Below are 21906 nucleotides of genomic sequence, written 5' to 3'. Positions count from 1 at the left end.
GGCACACAAATACATCTAAACATATACAACATTGCAATTTTCTTAAGAACTGATCTTTAGAGGTATTTTCTGTTGTTCTTGTGACATGTGCGTAGGCCTGAGAGAACAACTTATGCTTCGCTCATTTAGCTTCATATCCTTAGAATGTATGCATACATAAATACATATTTATATTATGTATATTTAGGTGTGTATATGTGTGTATTGTTAGAATATATTAGTATATTATATATATATATATATATATTAGAATCTCATCATAAATACACAAACAATGGTTCTATAGAATATCAAGGGCTATTGTGATTTTGTGATACCATGGGATGCCCTAGTTTTAGAGTTAACATACCAAACTTAATATATTCCTATGTATACTTACATTGCTTCATTGGAACACATTTCAATATAGCAATAAAGATGCAGTCGCTTAAGCTTTCCACTATGGACGTATACCATAAGCCGAACCTCATTAAATTTTCTTGCTTCCACTTATATTTTAAGTTTTTAACATAAATGCTTATCTTTATTCTGTACATGTTAGTGCCTTTTGGTAGGAGGAAGTATCAGTTTGTGACTACGTTGTTTTGTTTCTTGCAGTATATTCCACCATGAATATGTTCTGGCTTCTGGTATCTATGCTTTTCTACCATGGGCTTTGTATTAGCACTAGTAATACTAGTGTTAACATTTCTACAATGCCCAGCATTGTGAAAATCGGGGCTATTTTCTCTTTCAATTCCTCCGTTGGGAAAGTTGCTAAAGTTGCAATAGAAGCTGCCATCAAAGATGTGAATGACGATCCAACAATTCTAAATAGAACTATGCTGAAATTAGCAGTGCAGGATTCCAAATTAGACAATGAATTTTTGGGAATTGTTGAGGGTACATTCTCTGTAACATCTCCTTTTTGTTCATTCACAAATTTTCATCCTTTCCATGATGCGCAAGTCAAAAAATTTCATAGTCTATATTTTTCACCTTCTTTTACAAACTCTGCGCTATTTTGGGACTAAAGCTTAATTGTTGTTTTTCAGCTTTGCGGTTTATGGAGAATGATACAGTGGCCATACTAGGTCCCCAGCGCTCAGTTATGGCTCATATAATTTCACATATAGCGAATGAGCTACGTGTCCCCTTATTATCCTTTGCAGCAACAGACCCCACCCTGAATTCACTTCAGTTCCCTTACTTTGTTCGGACAACGCAAAGTGATCTCTTCGAGATGGCTGCAGTAGCAGAAATTGTAGCCCACTATGAATGGCGAGATGTAATAGCAATCTATATTGATGATGATCATGGTAGAAATGGGATTGCTGCATTGGGGGACATGCTAGCCGAGAAAAGATGTAAAATCTCATATAAAGCTCCTATGAGCCCTGACTTAGGCCGCCTTGACATCACCAATGCACTGGTCAAGGTGGCTTTGATGGAGTCTCGAATTATTATACTGCACATTTATGATTCCTCAGGTGTAGAGGTACTTCGTGCTGCAAGGGATATGCAGATGATGAGAAATGGATATGTATGGATTGCTACTGATTGGCTCTCTACTCTACTAGACACAGAATCTTCCTTAAATTCATCAGTAATGGATAGTATTCAGGGGGTTCTTACATTGCGCATGTACACACCGGAGACAAAGTTGAAAAAGAATTTTGTTTCCAGGTGGAGCAACTTGACTGCTGCAGGAAACACAGATAATGGCCTTTTTGGACTAAATACTTATGGTCTGTATGCCTATGACACTGTCTGGCTTCTTGCTCATGCACTGGACACATTTTTCAGTCAGGGGAAAAACATTTCATTTTCAAATGATAAGGTTTTAAGTGATTTTAGTGAAGGAAACTTGCGTTTTAATGCTATGAGTGTCTTTGATGAAGGGTTAGTGTTGCTTGAAAACATTTTAAATGTTAGCATGAGTGGTGTAACTGGCCAGGTTAAGTTCACTCCTGATGGTAACCTCATTCATCCTTCGTATGAAGTCATCAATGTGATTGGCACAGGGTCTAGGACAATTGGGTATTGGTCCAATTCTTCTGGCTTATCAGTTGTGCCACCAGATAAGCTCAATGCACAAGCAAATGGTTCCAGTTCAATTCAACCATCACTATACGGTGTAATCTGGCCAGGACAAACAACTCAAAAGCCTCGTGGATGGGAATTATCGAGCAATGGAAGGCAATTGAGAGTTGGAGTTCCAATCCGTGTTAGTTGTCATGAATTTGTCTCTAGAGTTGAAGGCTCTGATATGTTTGGTGGTTATTGCATTGATGTGTTTAATGCTGCAAAGGACGCATTACCATATCCAGTCCCGTACAAGTTTGTTCCATTTGGGGATGGGCATACGAATCCAATAAACCAAGATCTTCTGCACAAGATCACAACCGGTGTAAGTATGAAGTACATCAATTTTCTACAGACATTGGAATAAAAATCCTCTATCCTACTCTTATAGTGTGATATGCTTTTGTTTTTCATGCTTTTAGTTATAATTCCTGATTCACTGGTTTTGATGTTACATATGTATAGGACTTTGATGCTGTGGTTGGAGACATTACAATTACCACAAACAGGACAAAGATGGTGGATTTTACACAGCCATATATTGAGTCTGGGCTAGTGGTAGTGGCCCCAGTTTGGAAGTTGAACTCTAGTGCTTGGGCATTTTTGAGACCATTTACTCCATCGATGTGGTGCGTCACAGGAATATCTTTTCTTCTTGTGGGAGCAGTTGTTTGGATTTTGGAGCGCAGGACAAATGATGAATTCCGGGGCCCTCCTAGAAAACAATTTGTCACAATTATATGGTGAGTTCTTAAGAAAAAAAAAATACTAAAGCTACTACTAATTTTATTTAAACTTATAAGACATTGAATGCGATTTTGAAATACATTTTTATTTTGTATTTAAAGTTGACGCTTCAGTTTGTCCAACTTATAGTAAAATTTATAGTAGATGTAACATCACTTACGCTTCTATTAGGAACAGCTTAGCTACACACGTTACTATGGTAAAACTTTCACTCCATTCATACTTTCTTTGTAAGAATGATAATGCTGAGGTAGAGATCACTAGAAGCCCTTCACATCCAAAAAAAAGTAGAACATATTTCCCTACTTTTCACCTTCATTAATAATGTAACCATTATCAGGTCCAGAAAAGTTCCTTTTGTGATGATGATGATAGTTTGGACGCTAAAAATAAATAAATGATTGTACCTGGAATGTTTTGTTATTGGTTCGTCTTTCCTTTTCAAAAATATTCTATAAGATTGCATCTTCTTGAATTTTTATCTATTCCCCTATTGCTAATTTTGTGCCTTTCACTTTGCAGGTTCAGCTTTTCCACTTTGTTTTTCTCTCATAGTAAGTAAAATGCTCTACTTTATTCTTCACAAGCAATTTGCTGCAGTCACTTGCAAATTGCTATATATTGACATGACCTGTTGTGATTAATGCAACATGACTATCTCTTGGATCTACTAGTAATAAGGATTACTAAATCGCTCCTTTCATGTTTTATGTAGGGGAAAGGATTGCCAGCACCCTTGGTCGCTTAGTGCTTATCATATGGCTTTTTGTAGTTTTAATACTCAATTCGAGTTACATTGCAAGTCTGACCTCAATACTGACAGTGGAACAGCTTTCTTCACCCGTCAAAGGGATTGAAAGTTTAATATCGAGCAACGATCCAATCGGTTACCTGCGGGGTTCATTTGCTGAAAATTATTTGACACAGGAGCTCAACGTGCATAAGAACAGACTTGTTCCCCTGAACTCTCCAAACGAATATGAGAAAGCCTTGAGGGATGGTCCAAGGAAGGGTGGTGTTGCTGCAGTGATTGATGAGCGTGCATACATGGAGCTCTTCCTCTCCACCCGATGTGAATTTGGTATAGTAGGTCAAGAATTCACCAAAATGGGATGGGGCTTTGTAAGTATCATTTATAAGCATTTGATTTTTCTTTAACAGTAACAAGGAACATCCCCTTTGGTAAATTTAATTCCTTTGTGGGTTCATTCACTAATCATTAATGGTTCTACTAATTCAGCATACAAAAATATTATTGTCAAAACTTTCGGTAAGATGACTAGTTGTTCCTGTCATCTTGTGAATGTGAAACTAGTGAACCATAAAAATATAAGAAATGTTATGTCTACAACATTTTTACAATAAATTCTAAGTGACAGGATGTTACTGGTTGTTATTGTTAGGGCAAAAAAATTATCTTAGTGTTAAGTTCAAATTTGAACCAATAATAACTAACCATCTATGATTTGTTGTGAAAATATTATAGACGTAACACCTCTCTAAAAATATACTTCCTCATTTTAGCATTTGTTCACAATCATGATAGAATAATGGTAATTGATATTGTCATTTGGTAGCATTTTAAACTTTTTGAACAAGTGGTAAATTATAATGACATCAAATTAAAAATCTTACTTGCATATGTATGGGGTCCCACTTATTAAGGGATAGTCTGAACTCACTAGTGAGGAGAGTTTTAGAATAATGGTTAATCGATCAAATTCACCATTTTTTTTTAATAGATTTAGCTTTTGGTTGAAATAGTGGATTCAGATTCTCTAGATTTCCTAAGGTACTTTACCAATAAATTTCCTTAAATTCTAACCAATCTTTTATAATTTAAGACTCTAGATTCTGCCATGTCAGCATTCCACTAATAATATTCTTAAAATAAAATAATAATGGTGCAAACAAAACAATTTAGATTATTGTTAGTGGAATGCTGACATGGCAAAATCTAGACCATTAAATCATTAAAGAATGGTTAAGATAAGGAAATCTATTTGGTAGAATACCCTAGAAAATCTAGAAGATCTGAATCTTGAAATAATATATCATATCAAACTCATTAGAGAACCATAGTATATATGCATGTGTTTGACTTGATTAGACATAGTATATTTGTATTGGATTAGCCACTTGTTTTTAATTCATTGCTCATGTCTATCATATCCATAAAAAAAATGTTAAAGTTATTATCGATTTTATTACAAAATACTTATAAATAATAAATGTGATTGATGTCACATATACAACATAATATATAAATTTCTTAATTATATTTTGTTTTGTGTTGTTCTATATTTCTCATTGGTTAGGCCTTTCCACGGGACTCGCCACTAGCAATTGAAATGTCAACTGCGATCTTGAAACTATCAGAGAATGGGGGTCTACAGAGGATTCATGATAAATGGCTTACAAGAAGTGCATGCAGCTCAGAAGGTGCAAAGCAAGACTTAGACCGCCTTCCACTCAAAAGCTTTTGGGGACTCTTTTTACTATGTGGCTCAGCTTGCTTTCTTGCTCTGCTTTTGTTTCTCATTAAGATGGTGCGGCAGTACATGAGGCATTCAGATGGGAGCTTAACCAAGAAATCATTTTTTTCTTTTGTCAAAGAAAAGGAAGAGGATGCAGATAAAATGCAAGAGGAAGCTGGCAAAAATGGAGCCAAGAGAAGGCGAAATGATCAGAGGGTCTCAAATGGAAGAGTGCCTGAAGATGGAACTTTAGATGGTCCCAATAATCGTGGTGTTTATGCTGGATATGAAGTAGGGATGGCAATTTTGCCCCACCCCGCTTAACCCGCCCCTCTCTGCTTTGGCCTGGGAGGGTTTTCCTTGCCCCGCAAAGGTGGTGGGGCGGGGATGGGGCAAGATTTTAGCCCCACCCCATGGGGCGGGGCGAGAATGGGTTTAGACTTTTTAGACCCACCCTGCACCGCCCCTCCCCATCCTTGCGCTACCCTGTGTTGCTAAAGGTTATAATTGTAAATTTTTCATACTCTAAAACCTTACTATTTAAACAAACATATCAATATTAGTTTATTTTATTCTACCCAATGTGATTCTCTGCCTTTATTTTGTTATGTGTTATACTATGAGATTTTTTTTTTTTTTTTTTTTTTTTTTTTGTGTGTGATTGTCTTGTTAAACACTTGGATATATTATTCAAAATTTTTTTTTTAAAAATTGATTTTATTTAATGGGATAAATTTAGTTTTAATTTCAAGTATATTTTTATTAATGAAATAGGTTTCATTAAAAAAATTGTACTAGTTATAGGGAAAATTAACAAAAAGTGGAGTTTTATGGGGGTGGGGCGGGGCTTTGCGGGGCTTCAAGGGGCGAGGATGGGGTGAAAAAGTTTTTCCCGTTATGCAGGGTGGGACGGGGCGGGGATAGGATAAGATAAAACCATGCGGGGTGGGGACGAAGACCCCATCCTTCGGCCCCGCCCCGCCCCACCTCATTGCCATCTAGCCTGATAATTGGTTCCATCTTGGAGCTTTAGTCAATCAATACGTAGGCTATCAAACTCTCTTTTAAATGTTTGGGTTTGGAACTGTTGTAATTTTAATTATGTTAACTGACTTGTATCCTGTGCATGTGTTTATACCCAAAAATAAAAACCATGTACGGTTTGTATGAATAAATGTAGGAGTTTTTAATGAAAACAAAGCTGCAAAAGTGCAGCCATATGTGAAATAAATCATGCAATTGAAATATAGATTTTGCCTATTTTGGCTCAGAACGTGTAAACATACTCAAGCATACGTACACAGACATTCTCAATGATGCGCGTACACACTTTGCTCATAGAAACTTCAAATTTTAGAATTCACAAAACTTTCACCTGTATTCATCAATATCACTTAGGTTCACTTAAGTTGTTAAAAGAAAGTACTCATGATAATTTTGGCGTGAGTCAACTCATATTTGGAATGTTTACAACTGAAGTCGTAAATAGTGGTGTAGATATGAATGGTCTATTCCTCACAAGTCACAACCGTGAAGATTGATGTTGGTCACATGAAAGATAGTGATTCAAAAGTCACTTGGAGTATACTGTCATTGAAATAGTGTGAAGAAAGTTGTGGTCAAAACTGGGAGTGACAAAAATGTGTGTACATGCTGGTTAAGTCACACTTACGCTACTCTTTGTGCAGAAGGCATGATGAGAATTGGCATGGGACATAGTCACATAGACATTGGTATCGGGACTGCATGCCGACTAAGTTATGAAGTAAAGTCCCACATTAGAGTGTAAACAAATAGAAGACGTTGATGTGACAGTGATCACACCGTAATGTGGTCATCCCCACACCAAATAGTTGATAATCATTTGATAATACATTAAGAATTCATATTTATGATAGAGATTACTCACTGTTAGAAATACAGAATAATTGTATTGTATTTCACAAATGAAAAAATATACATCACTGCCTTTATATAGGAGACATATGTGTGCAGTACAAGTAGAAGTGTGCTATACAAGTAACCTAATTGGGCCTAAAGCCCATAACATAATATACGTTAACAGCCCCCCTCAAACTCAAGGTGGATGTGAGACCAACTTGAAGTTGTCAACCAAATCACGAGTGCGTCCTTTAGGAAGTGACTTGGTGAAGATATCTGCAAGTTGATCTTTGGAGGAGACGGAGAAAAGCTTAAGAGCACCATGGACAAGATGATAACGGATAAAATGACAATCAATCTCGATGTGTTTAGTCCGTTCATGAAAGATATCATTATGAGCAATATGAATGGCACTCTGGTTGTCACAATAAAGAGGAGTAGCAGAGGAGGTGGACACACCCAAATTCTTAAGGAGCCATCGTAGCCAAAGGAGCTCAGATGTGGTATCAGTAAGAGCACGATATTCTGCTTCAGTACTAGAACGGGCCACAAAAGTTTGTTTCTTGCTTCGCCAAGAAATCAAAGAAGAACCAAGGAGAAAACAGTAACCTGTAGTAGACCTGCGATCGGTAGGATCTCCTGCCCAATCAGCATCAGAGGAGGCATATGTGTGCAGTACAAGAAGAAGTGTGCTATACAAGTAACCTAATTGGGCCTAAAGCCCATAACATAATATACGTTAACACTCACAAAAGTTAATGATAATTTGAATTTGAATTTGAATTTCATATGCAGTCCCATAATTTGTTCCAATGATTAGTCCCTCAATTAAAATTTTAGCCAATTACATGATTTTCTCGGGAATCAATATCTTTTTTTTTTCTTCTACAATCAATGACCCTAAAAGTGAATTATTTATTATCTACTTTTTCTAGCAAAAATACAGGGACACCATTCATTTTAAGCAACTAAAATGCCTATCTGTAAATGTTGGGAAAAATTCTATATATAAGTGGGAATAAATTTCAACAAATACAGCAGAAGCATAACCACACAAAAACACAAAGATTTATGTGGAAACTCTTTCTCCTTGAGGGGAAAAACCACGGGACAAATTCCGAATAATTTCACTATATTAAATAGAGATTACAACACTTAGAGATACAACTTGAGTAAAAAAAAAAAAAAAAAAAACTCTCTTTTTCTTTTCACTTACTGCTCTCTTCCTCACTGTATATCTCTCACAATTTTCTCTTCCTCTCTATATTTTTCTTTTCTCTTTTGCTTGCCCTCACTCACGCAGTTCTTTAAGACTGCATTGTCCCCAATCTCACTCACTGAGACTTCTCCTCTTCTTGCTCACTAGCCGAATGGTGTACTTTATATTTCTTCATCCTTTTCTTCTTTTCTTCCTTCAACGTGTCTCACAAGTTTAACATCACATCTTCATTTATGTGGCTTGACTTTTGTACGTCACTTCATAAATGTTGCTGGACTTTTGTACATCATTATAGAGAAAAAGATGAATCCAATTCTTCTCTTTTGGTCAAGCTACTCCAGCAAAACCCATTTCACTTTGCTGACTTCTCAGCACTTGTCCAACAAGCTCATTTAATGAGCTAAGCAAAAGGGTGGGCTGGACATGTGGGTGTCAGCACCCAACAATCTCCCCCTCCAGCCCACTTAGGGAGGAGATTCAACTCAACTTTTATTACCAGGTTCTTGTCTGAGCTTAAAGGTGCCCTATTCCTTGCAATCCCTTTTTTACCCGTAACTGATGGGCTTAAAAAAACCTTTGGACTTTCAACTTCGTTATGGGCCTTTCCAGCGTTTTGGCCTAAGCTTCTCGCCCCTTTTGCTATGGATTGGACCACCTTGGCCATTTGGGCCTCATTTGGGCCATAATTAGCCACAGCTTTTCTCTTACCTTCCCTCAACGGCAATTCACTAGCACCAAAAATTGTTGTCTCCTGTCTCTTCAACGTGTGTTGCTCAAAGTGGTCCCCTTTTTTTGTCGCTTTACTCCCAATCCGTTTTCGTGTTACCATTACCCATGGGCCGTACCTGTCCTTGGGATTGTCCTCCAGCTTGTCCTCACACGACGTGTCCACGCACTCTCCTGCATTCTTGGACGTACTCGCTTTCGTGCCTGGACTATCCACATCATGCGCCATGCGTTCTCGGTCTGCCTTCATGCCGTTATCTCCATCGGACTCCCTTGCCTGATTGGCTTCACGTCGGACAACATAGGGACAGTTGTCCCGCCGGTGCCCAATCCTTCCACAAGCAAAACAAAGTCTCTGGACTCCTTCATAACATACGGCCTGCTCCTTACCACCAATAAGAAGGGCAGTAACAAGCGGTTTCCCAATGTCTACCTGAATGCAAAGGCGAGCAAACCTGCCTCTGGATTCACTTGCTGTGTGAGTATCTATTCTCAAAACCTTACCAATCGCATTCCCTATTAACTGGAGGGCTTCTACATGATAATATTCAATAGGGAGTTCATCCAACCTCACCCAAATTGCCACCGAAGAGATGTTTGCCTCAGCTGGCTTGAAGTTTGGTTCCCAAGGTCTAATGGATAAGAAGTTCTCTCCAATAAACCATGGACCATTCCTAAGCACAGCCTCACAATCCTCTTTGGTAGAGAACCGGACCAAGAAAAACTCTTTACCTAAGTCCACACAATCGATCTTTCCCATTGGCTTCCACAGAGACATGAGTCTGCCATGAAGAAAAGAGAAACCAACTGATCTTCCATAATCTTTTACAATAAGCGCTTTACTCCACGGGGACCGAATCCGAGATTTAAGCTCCCTGGGGAACTTGACAGCGATTAGACCATCTCTCAGATCATTTGTTTCAGTGTCTGAGTCCTCATCAGCCTCCATTTGTTCGGTGAAGTTGAAGGCTTGTACATAGGCGCCTGGTATCTCTCCTACCAGCTTGTCCCTGAATGACAGAGGGTGACGGACACTTCCCTGGCTCAGTGGAAAGGTAGACTGATCTTCCCTCATATTGCCGCCGAACTCGGCGTGGCGTACGTCTTTTACTTTCTTATTGCTGCGGGCTAACTCGGCTTCTTCTTCTCTAGAGAGAACAGTGGCGCTCATGACAGAGAAAACTTCGAATTGTTAATCATTTTTTTGGTTTTGTTTTCGGTCATTGTTTCCAAAACTTATTTCTCAAAATTTTGAATTTTGAGAAATAAGTTCTGGAACTCTCTCTTTTTTTGGCTTCTCCCATTTACTCATCTCACCTACCTCTCTGAACCAACATAAAATCACTTTCTTGACTTTTTCTGATACCTAGCCTTTATATCAAACTCCAGTGGTTCAGTTCATCTCATAATCTCACGCGTGACAACATCTATTGAGAGAAGAACCATCCAAGCAAAGGCCTAGCACCACCGACAAGCTCATCTCTCACCTGCGCCAACATCAGTCAGTTCATCAGCTCCGACCTCTGCCCAGGTGACCACGTTTTCTCTCTCTCCCTCCGTAAACCCACCTTGCTCTGTTTTGTATTCCTCTAAATTTCAATGTTTGTATTTCAAAGTTTTTGTTCAGGTGCTCTGTTTTTCTTTTGTTTGTGTTTCAATGTTTTTTTCAATTTCTCTAAACATTGATGGGTTTTTTTCAGTTTGAGTGAAGTGTTTTGAGTTTTGATTTTTGAGTTTTAAGATACTCCCAATCCAAACACCCTCTTATTTTGTCTTATTTGGTGGGTCTTCTTTTACGTGTTTCATGACTCTGTTTAGTCATTGCTATTTGTCTTTGCTTTGGTAATATATATATTCACACACACATAGGCACACAAATACATCTAAACATACTACACTGCAATTTTCTTAAGAACTAATCTTTAGAGGTATTTTCTGTTGTTCTTGTGACATGTGCATAGGCCTGAGAGAACAACTTATGCTTCGCTCATTTAGCTTCATGTCCTTTTTTTTTTGGAAAGCCATTTAGCTTCATATCCTTAAAATGTATATATGCATACATAAATACGTATTTATATTATGTATATTTACGTGTGTATATGTGTGTATTGTTAGAATATATTAGTATATATTATATTATATTATATATTATATTATATTATATACATACATATATTAGCATCTCATCATATATACGCAAACAATAGTTTTGTAGAAAATTAAGGGCTACTGTGATTTTGTGATACCATGGGATACCCTAGTTTTAGAGTTACCATACCAAACTTAATATATTCCTATGTATACTTACATTGCTTCATTGGAACACATTTCAATATAGCAATAAATATGTAGTCGCTTAAGCTTTCCACTATGGACGTATGCCATAAGCCGAACCTCATTAAATTTTCTTGCTTCCACTTATATTTGTTGCTTTTAACATAAATGCTTATCTGTATTCTGTACATGTTGATGCCTTTTGGTAGAAGGAAGTATCCGTCTGTGACTACGTTGTTTTGTTTCTTGCAGTGTATTCCACCATGAATATGTTTTGGCTTCTGGTATCTATGCTTTTCTACCATGGGCTTTGTATTAGCACTAGTAATACTAGTGTTCACGTTTCTACAATACCCAACTTTGTGAAAATTGGGGCTATTTTCTCTTTCAATTCCTCCATTGGGAAAGTTGCTAAAGTTGCAATAGAAGCTGCCATCAAAGATGTGAATGACGATCCAACAATTCTAAATAAAACTATGCTGAAATTAGCATTGCAGGATTCCAAATTAGACAATGAATTTTTGGAAATTGTTAAGGGTACATTCTCTGTAACATCTCCTTTTTGTTCATTCACAAATTTTCATCCTTTCCAAGATGCGCAAGTCATAAAATTTCATAGTCTATATTTTTCACCTTCTTTTACAAACTCTGCACTATTTTGGGACTAAAGCTTAATTGTTGTTTTTCAGCTTTGCGGTTTATGGAGAATGATACAGTGGCCATACTAGGTCCACAGCGCTCAGTTATGGCTCATATAATTTCACATATAGCGAATGAGCTCCGTGTCCCCATATTATCCTTTGCAGCAACAGACCCCACCCTGAATTCACTTCAGTTCCCTTACTTTGTTCGGACAACGCAAAGTGATCTCTTCAAGATGGCTGCAGTAGCAGAAATTGTAGCCTACTATGAATGGCGAGATGTAATAGCAATCTATATTGATGATGATCATGGTAGAAATGGGATTGCTGCATTGGGGGACATGCTAGCCGAGAAAAGATGTAAAATCTCACATAAAGCTCCCATGAAACCTAACTTAGACCGCGATGAAATCAACAATGCACTGGTCAAGGTGGCTTTGATGGAGTCTCGGATTATTATACTGCACGTTTATGATTCCTCAGGTGTAGAGGTACTTGATGCTGCACGGGGTTTGCAGATGATGAGAAATGGATATGTATGGATAGCTACTGATTGGCTCTCTACTCTACTAGATACAGATTCTTCCTTATCTTCATCAGTAATGGATAGTATTCAGGGGGTTCTTACATTGCGTATGTACACACCAGAGACAAATTTGAAAAAGAAATTTGTTGCCAGGTGGAGTAACTTGACTGCTGCAGGAAACACAGATAGTGGCCTTTTTGGACTAAATACTTATGGTCTGTATGCCTATGACACTGTCTGGCTTCTTGCTCATGCACTTGACACATTTTTGAGTCAGGGGAAAAACATTACATTTTCAAATGATACGGGTTTAAGTCATATTAGTGAAGGAAACTTGTGTTTTAATGCTTTGAGTGTCTTTGATGAAGGGTCAGTGTTGCTTGATAACATTTTAAAAGTTAGCATGAGTGGTGTAACGGGCCAGGTTAAGTTCACTCCTGATGGTAACCTCATTCATCCTTCATATGAAGTCATCAATGTGATTGGCACAGGGCCTAGGACAATTGGGTATTGGTCCAATTCTTCTGGCTTATCAGTTGTGCCACCAGATAAGCTCAATGCACAAGCAAATGATTCCAGTTCAATTCATCCATCACTATACGGTGTAATCTGGCCAGGACAAACAACTCAAAAGCCTCGTGGATGGGAATTATCGAGCAATGGAAGGCAATTGAGAGTTGGAGTTCCAATCCGTGATAGTTTTCATGAACTTGTCTCTAGAGGTGAAGGCCCTGATATGTTTGGTGGTTATTGCATTGATGTGTTTAATGCTGCAAAGGACGCGTTACCATATCTAGTCCCGTACAAGTTTGTTCCATTTACGCCTGTTCAAGATCTTCTGCACAAGATCACAACTGGTGTAAGTATGAAGTACATCAATTCTCTGCAGACATTGGAATAAAAATCCTCTATCCTACTCTTATAGTGTGATATGCTTTTGTTTTTAATGCTTTTGTTTTTAATGCTTTTTGTTAATTCCTGATTCACTGGTTTTGATGTTACATATATATAGGACTTTGATGCTGCGGTTGGAGACATTACAATTACCACAGACAGGACAAAGATGGTGGATTTTACACAGCCATATATTGAGTCTGGGCTAGTGGTAGTGGCCCCAGTTTGGAAGTTAAACTCTAGTGCTTGGGCATTTTTGAGACCATTTACTCCATTGATGTGGTGTGTCACAGGAATATCTTTCCTTCTTGTGGGAGCAGTTGTCTGGATTTTGGAGCGCAGGACAAATGATGAATTCCGGGGCCCTCCTAGAAAACAATTTTTCACAATTATATGGTGAGTTCTTAAGAAGAAAAATACTAAAACTACTACTAATTTTTTTTAAACTTATAGGACATTGAATGCGATTTTTGAAATACATTTTTATTTTGTATTTAAAGCTGACACTTCAGTTTGTCCAACTTATATAGTAAAATTTGTAGTAGATGTATTATCACTTACGCTTCTATTAGGAACAACTTAGCTACACACGTTACTATGGTAAAACTTTCACTCCATTCGTTCTTTCTTTGTAAGAAAATGATAATGCTAAGGTAGAGATCACTAGAAGCCCTTCACATCCAAAAAAAGCAGAACATATTTCCCTACTTGTCACCTTCACTAATAATGTAACCGTTGTCAAGTCCAGAAAAGTTCCTTTTGTGGTGATGATAGTTTGGACGCTAAAAGTAAATAAATGATTCTATCCGGAATGTTTTATTATCAGTTCATCTTTCATTTTCAAAAATATTCTATAAGATTGCATCTTCTTGAATTTTTATCTATTCCCCTATTGCTAATTTTGTGCCTTTCACTTTGCAGCTTCAGCTTTTCCACTTTGGTTTCCTCTCATAGTAAGTAAAATGCTCTACTTTATTCTTCACAAGCAATTTGCTGTAGTCACTTGCAAATTGCTATATATTGATATGACCTGTTGTGATTGACGCAACATGACTATCACTTGGATCTACTAGTAATATGGATATATTACTAAGTTGCTCCTTCCATGTTTTATGTAGGGGAAAGGATTGCCAGCACCCTTGGTCGCTTAGTGCTTATCATATGGCTTTTTGTAGTTTTAATACTCAATTCGAGCTACACTGCAAGTCTGACCTCAATACTAACAGTGGAACAGCTTTCTGTAGGGAATTTAACCAAAAATCCCAACCTGTGAGAAACAAATCAAATAGAGAAAACACACGTCAAAGAAAAATAATCACACACACAAGACAATATTTACGTGGTTCGGCAATTTGCCTACGTCCACGGAGTTGCAGGGATTTCACTATTATCAGGGAGAATACAATAGTGCACAAGAACACTCTCAAGAAACCCAAATCCCAATTACACCCTAGCACTCTCTCACATAAAAAATAAGAATAGAAGCTGGCTGCCTCTTTTTTCTCTATTTTCTCTCATGCGGCTAGGTTAATTGGAATCACTCCTTTTCTTTTTTAATCTCACACGGCTACACTACAAATATAATATATATATATATATATATATATATGTCAAAGTCGGCTGCTTTTGGAATTGCTATTCCTTGTGAAATTCGGTCAAAAGAGACCAACTTAAAGTGGACGTGGGCTTGTGGCAATTCAAGCCACACACGGCCCACTCCAACAAATCTCCACCTTGGCTTGAATTGATCAAGCTACACGAGCAAACTCCTCCATCAGCTCCACCTTAGCCCTTAAGGGATCACAAGCTGCAAACATTAACTACAATCCTCCATAACATAGTCCTTCATCCCTGCAACTCATCCTCCTGTCCTCAAGCTAGAAGACCAATTGAAGCTGCGCACAGCTTCAACTTCTCAATAGTGACACCCTTAGTCAACATGTCTGCCGGGTTCTTAGATCCACAAATCTTCTCAAGCATTACCAGCTTATCTTCAACAAGGTAACGGATAAAGTGGTATTTTGTCTGTATGTGCTTCGACTTTGAATGAAAAGCCGAATTCTTGGCAAGAAAGATTGCACTCTGACTGTCACTGTGTAGAATGCCCATCTCCTGCTTCTTACCCAATTCATCTAAGAAACCATGTAGCCAAATCATCTCCTTTCCAGCTTCAGTTGCTGCAACATACTCAGCTTCTGTACTAGACAAAGTAACAATCTTCTGTAGATTTGAAACCCATGATATAGCTGTACCACCCAGAGTAAAAACAAACCCAGTAGTACTCTTTCTACTATCAATATCACCAGCAAAATCAGCATCTACATAACCCTGCAGTTTCAAACTTGCACCTGTGAAGCAAAGACATGTATCTGATGAACCCTTCAGATATCTCAGAATCCACTTGACTGCCTCCCAATGCTGCTTTCCAGGCCTACTCATGAATCTACTCACAACTCCCACTGCATGTGCAATGTCTGGCCTTGTACACACCATAGCATACATCAAGCTGCCAATAGCTGAGGCATAGGGCACCTTGCTCATGTGGTCCCTTTCTTCTTCTGTTTTAGGTGATTGTTCTTTGCTTAGTTTGAAATGACTACCCAAGGGTGTGCTCACTGGTTTAGCTTCATTCATGTTGAACCTGCTGAGAACTTTCTTCACATACTCTGACTGTGAAAGCTTCAATGTACCATTAGCCTTGTCTCTAATGATTCTCATACCAAGGATTTGCTTTGCAGCTCCCAAATCCTTCATTGCAAACTGTTTGGACAATTGCTTCTTCAGATTATTTATCTCCTCAATGCTAGACCCTGCAATAAGCATATCATCCACATACAACAGTAATATGATGTAAGAATTGTCAAAAAACTTAACATAGCAACAGTGATCAGCTTCACATCTCTTGAACCCAATTCTGTGCATAAAACTGTCAAATTTCTTGTACCACTGTCTAGGAGCTTGTTTTAGGCCATACAAGCTCTTTCTCAGTTTGCATACTAAATTCTCTTGTCCTTGAGCAATGAACCCTTCTGGCTGAATCATGTAAAGGTCTTCCTCCAAGTCACCATGAAGGAATGCTGTCTTCACATCTAATTGCTCAAGATGTAGGTTTTCTGCAGCCACCATTCCCAGTACCAGTCTGATTGTTGACATCTTCACAACTGGAGAAAATATCTCTGTGTAGTCAATGCCTTCCTTCTGCTGGAACCCTTTAACAACTAATCTGGCCTTGTAACGTTTGCTACCATCATGCTCAATCTTTATTCTGTATACCCACTTGTTGTGCAAAGCCTTCTTTCCTACTGGCAATTCAGTTAGTTCCCATGTTTGATTCCCCAACAAGGAATCCATCTCATCCTTCATGGCTAACTCCCACTTGCTTGAGTTTTCATCTTGCAAGGCTTCATCATAACACTCTGGCTCACCACCATCAGTCAACAGGAGATAATTTAGAGTGGGTGAATAACGCTGTGGAGGTCTAATGTTTCTGGAAGATCTGCGGACTTCAGCTACAGGTGTACTCAGATCTACCTGTGAATTTACATTCTCCTTATCTTCTTCACCCCTTTTCTGGACAGTACCTTCAGTCAATTCATCTAAGTTGACAAACTCAGATTTCTTTTGATCTATCTCTGTAACATCTGACACTACAGTTGACCTGTCCTTGTACATAACCTGTTCATTAAATATCACATTTCTACTTCTGATGATTTTCCTGTTTTGTTCATCCCAAAACCTATAGCCAAATTTCTCATCACCATAGCCAATGAAAAAACATATTTTAGACTTTGCATCAAGTTTACTACGAGCATCAGAATCAATATGAACATAGGAAATACAACCAAAAACTTTTAAGTGTGAAAACTTTACCTCTTTACCGCTCCAAACCTCCTCAGGAAGTCTGAACTCCATGGGAACTGAAGGTCCTCGGTTTATCAGGTAAGCTACAGTGCTAACAGCATCAGCCCAAAAAGTTTTTGGTAGTCCAGCATGCAACCTCATACTCCTAGCACGCTCATTGAGAGTTCTATTCATGCGCTCAGCCACACCATTCTGCTGTGGTGTCCTAGGAATGGTCTTCTCCATTCTAATTCCCTGTGCAGCACAATACTCACTGAACCCTCCATCTATGTACTCTCCTCCATTATCTGACCTCAAACATTTTACTTTCAAACCTGTTTCTGTCTCAACCATGGCCTTCCACTTCTTAAAGGTTTCAAATACATCTGATTTATTTTTCAGAAAATAAACCCATACCTTTCTACTTGAGTCATCAATGAAAGTGATGTAGTACCTTGAACCTCCAAGGGATGCAACCGGAGAAGGCCCCCACAAATCAGTGTGTACTAACTCCAATTTTCCAGCCTTCGGTGTCCTGCCAGTTTTCAAGAAGCTCACCTTTTTCTGCTTTCCTAAGATGCAACTTTCACACATGTCAAAATCAATGGACTTCAATTCTGGTAGTTTTCCTTTTGACAGCAGCATCTTCATCCCTTTCTCACTCATGTGACCAAGTCTGCGGTGCCATAGGCTTGTATCAGTACTTGCATCAACAACTGCAATTGTGTCTCTTGGACTTGAGGTCATGTACAGAGTACCAGTTTTCTTTCCACGAGCCAATACCCTAGCTCCCTTTGTAACCTTCCAAGTACCACCAACAAATAGTATTGCATGTCCTTCATCATCAAGTTGTCCAACAGAAATCAGATTCCTCCTCAGGTCAGGAATATGTCGAATCTTCTCCAGTAACCAAACAGACCCATTGGGCAATAATATTCGAACATCTCCCATACCCACAACATCCAAGGCTGAACCATCAGCCAAATACACCTTACCAAAATCACCTGCAACATAATTCTGTATGATTTCTCGGTGTGGAGTGGTATGAAACGAAGCTCCTGAATCCAAAACCCAATCATCAAGTGGACTGTCTACTGCAAGAAGTAATGCATCCTGTACCTCTTCTATTACAGCATTAGCAGAATCATCTTCATTCTTCTTCTTAGGACTTTTGCATTGATTCCTAAAGTGACCTGTTTTCCCACAATTCCAGCATTGTACTTGTTGGCCTGATCTAGATTTACTTCTGTTCCGATTAGAATTTCTGGATTTTGATCTGCCCCGATTTGAATTTCTGTTATTACCTCTGCCTCTTGTCTCAAGGTTTAGGGCAGAACCAGATCCTGAGGATTCACCTGCATCTCTTCTACGAATCTCCTCAGCCAGAATTAAATCTCGTATATCATTGTACTTGAGTTTTTCCTTTCCTGTAGAATTGCTTACTGCCATCCTCATTGCCTCCCAACTGTTTGGCAAAGAAGCCAAGACGATCAGAGCACGAATCTCATCATCAAAATCAATTTCTACAGACGACAATTGATTTGTGATAGTATTAAATTCATTCAGATGTTGTGCTACTGATGCATTCTCTGCCATCTTCAGATTGAACAGTTTCTTCATCAAGTGCACCTTATTGTTTGCTGACGGCTTTTCATACATACCAGACAAAGCTTTCATCAGATCTGCTGTGGTCTTCTCCTTTACAACATTGTGTGCAACAGACCTAGACAGAGTTAACCTGATAACTCCTAGTACCTGTCTGTCAAGAAGAGCCCATTCCTCAGCCTTCATAGCCTCAGGTTTTTCCCCTAGAAGCGGTTGATGCAATTTCCTCCCATAAAGGTAATCTTCAATCTGCATCCTCCAATACGCAAAGTCTGTGCCATCAAACTTTTCTATTCCAGACGCCTTTCCTGCTTCCTCTGCCATTGCTCTCACTTAAACCTAACCCTGTGCTCTGATACCAGTTGTAGGGAATTTAACCAAAAATCCCAACCTGTGAGAAACAAATCAAATAGAGAAAACACACGTCAAAGAAAAATAATCACACACACAAGACAATATTTACGTGGTTCGGCAATTTGCCTACGTCCACGGAGTTGCAGGGATTTCACTATTATCAGGGAGAATACAATAGTGCACAAGAACACTCTCAAGAAACCCAAATCCCAATTACACCCTAGCACTCTCTCACATAAAAAATAAGAATAGAAGCTGGCTGCCTCTTTTTTCTCTATTTTCTCTCATGCGGCTAGGTTAATTGGAATCACTCCTTTTCTTTTTTAATCTCACACGGCTACACTACAAATATAATATATATATATATATATATGTCAAAGTCGGCTGCTTTTGGAATTGCTATTCCTTGTGAAATTCGGTCAAAAGAGACCAACTTAAAGTGGACGTGGGCTTGTGGCAATTCAAGCCACACACGGCCCACTCCAACACTTTCTTCACCCGTCAAAGGAATTGAAAGTTTAATATCGAGCAACGATCCAATTGGTTACCAGCGGGGTTCATTTGCTGAAAATTTTTTGACACAAGAGCTCAACGTGCATAAGAACAGACTTGTTGCCCTGGAGTCTCTAAACGAATATGAGAAAGCCTTGAGGGATGGTCCAAGGAAGGGTGGTGTTGCTGCAGTGATTGATGAGCGTGCATACATGGAGCTCTTCCTCTCCACCTGATGTGAATTTGGTATAGTAGGTCAAGAATTCACCAAAATGGGATGGGGCTTTGTAAGTTTCATTTATAGACATTTGATTTTTCTTTAACAGTAACAAGGAACATCCCCTTTGGTAAATTTAATTCCTTTGTGGGTTCATTCACTAATCATTCATGGTTCTACTGATTCAGCATACAGAAATATTATTGTCAAAACTTGTTCCTGTCATCTTGTGAATGTGAAACTGGTGAACCATAAAAATATACTTACTCATTTTAGCATTTGTTCATAATCATGATAGAATAATGGTAATTGATATTATCATTTGGTAACATTTTAAACTTTTGGAACAAGTGGTAAATTATGATGACATCAAATTAAAAATCTTACATGCATATGTATGCGGTCTCACTTATTAAGAGATGGTTTGAACTCACAAGTGAGGAGAGTCCTAGAAAATGGCTAATCGATTAAAATCCACCATTTTTTTTTTAATAGATTTAGCTTTTGGTTGAAATAATTTATCATACCAAACTCATCAGAGAACCATAATACATATGCATGCGTTTGCTTGATTAGACATGGTATATTTGTATTTGATTAGCCGCTTGTTTTTACTTCTTTGCTCATGTCTATCATATCCATAAAAAAAAATGTCAAAGTTATTATCGATTTTATTACAAAATACTTATAAATAATGAATGTGATTGAGGTCACAAATACAACATAATATATAAATTTTTTAATTATATTTTGTTTTGTGTTGTTCTATATTTCTCATTGGTTAGGCCTTTCCACGGGACTCGCCACTAGCAATTGACATGTCAACTGCGATCCTGAAACTATCAGAGAATGGGGATCTACAGAGGATTCATGATAAATGGCTTACAAGAAGTGCATGCAGCTCAGAAGGTGCAAAGCAAGACGTAGACCGCCTTCCATTTAAAAGCTTTTGGGGACTCTTTTTACTATGTGGCTCAGCTTGCTTTCTTGCTCTGCTTTTGTATCTCATTAAGATGGTGCGGCAGTACATGAGGCATTCAGATGGAAGCTCATCCAAGAAATCATTTTTTTCTTTTGTCAAAGAAAAGGAAGAGGATGCAGATAAAATGCAAGAGGAAGCTGGCAAAAATGGAGCCAAGAGAAGGCGAATTGATCAGAGAGTCTCAAATGGAAGAGTGCATGAAGATGGAACTTTAGACGGTCCCAATAATCGTGGTGTTTATGCTGGATATGAAGCCTGATAATTGGTTACTTCTTGGAGCTTTAGTCAATTAATACGTAGGCTATCAAACTCTCTTTTAAATGTTTGGGTTCGGAACTGTTGTAATTTTAATTATGTTAACTGACTTGTATCCTGTGCATGTGTTTATACCCAAAAATGAAAACCATGTACGGTTTGTATGAATGAGTGTAGGAGTTTTTAACGAAAACAAAGCTGTAAAAGTGCAGCCATATGTAGTCAAACAAATCATGCAATTGAAATGTAGATTTTGCCTATTTTGGCTCGGAATGTGTACACATACTCAAGCAAACTTACACAGACATTCTCAATGATGCGTACACACTTTGCTCAAAGAAACTTCAAATTTTAGAATTCACAAAACTTTCAGCTGGATTCATCAATATCACTTAGGTTCTCTTAAGTTGTTAAAAGAAAGTACTCATGAAAATTTTGGCTGAAGTCAACTTATATTTGGAATGTATACAACTGAAGTCGTTAATAGTGGTGTAGGTATGAATGTTCTATTAATTACAGCCGTGAAGATTGATGTTGGTCACAGGAAAGATGGTGATTCAAAAGTCACTTGGAGTTACTGTCATTGAAATAGTGTGAAGAAAGTTGTATTCAAAACTGGGAGTGACGACAAAAATGTGTACATGCTGGCCAAGTTGCACTTACGCTACTCTTTGTGCAGAAGGCATAATGAGAATTGGCATGGGACATAGAC

The 21906-nt window shown here is 38.2% G+C and overlaps 1 protein-coding gene and 1 long non-coding RNA gene across 9 annotated transcripts in view; one reads left to right on the top strand and one right to left on the bottom strand.

Moving 5' to 3' along the window:
• LOC126690417 (glutamate receptor 3.6-like) overlaps window positions 1-21906 on the top strand; it is a 66302-nt gene that overhangs the window by 1165 nt on the left and 43231 nt on the right. Inside the window, exons 2-8 of one of the 8 annotated variants that reach the window (XM_050385546.1) lie at window positions 598-882; window positions 1035-2389; window positions 2530-2807; window positions 3334-3365; window positions 3527-3933; window positions 5130-5253; window positions 20867-21454. In XM_050385546.1, coding sequence (XP_050241503.1) covers window positions 609-882; window positions 1035-2389; window positions 2530-2807; window positions 3334-3365; window positions 3527-3933; window positions 5130-5253; window positions 20867-21198 — 2802 coding nt within the window. In that variant the 5' untranslated portion in view covers window positions 598-608 and the 3' untranslated portion in view covers window positions 21199-21454. Of the gene's footprint in view, window positions 1-597; window positions 883-1015; window positions 2390-2529; window positions 2808-3333; window positions 3366-3526; window positions 3934-5129; window positions 5254-10217; window positions 10646-11640; window positions 11926-12077; window positions 13415-13567; window positions 13846-14370; window positions 14403-14567; window positions 15005-20742; window positions 21455-21906 lie in introns of those variants that run through there. The other 7 variants (XM_050385545.1, XM_050385550.1, XM_050385553.1 and 4 more) reach the window with 7 other exon arrangements.
• LOC126690419 (uncharacterized) lies at window positions 1920-13126 on the bottom strand. The gene is made up of 2 exons (XR_007644629.1): window positions 13004-13126; window positions 1920-1960 (listed from the first exon to the last, which is right to left on the bottom strand). It is a non-coding gene; the product is annotated as an uncharacterized LOC126690419 (long non-coding RNA).

The sequence above is a fragment of the Quercus robur genome, chromosome 6 (genome assembly GCF_932294415.1).
Source record: "Quercus robur chromosome 6, dhQueRobu3.1, whole genome shotgun sequence".
Classification (NCBI taxonomy): Eukaryota; Viridiplantae; Streptophyta; class Magnoliopsida; order Fagales; family Fagaceae; genus Quercus; species Quercus robur.
This window is presented reverse-complemented; position numbering and strand designations above follow the sequence as displayed.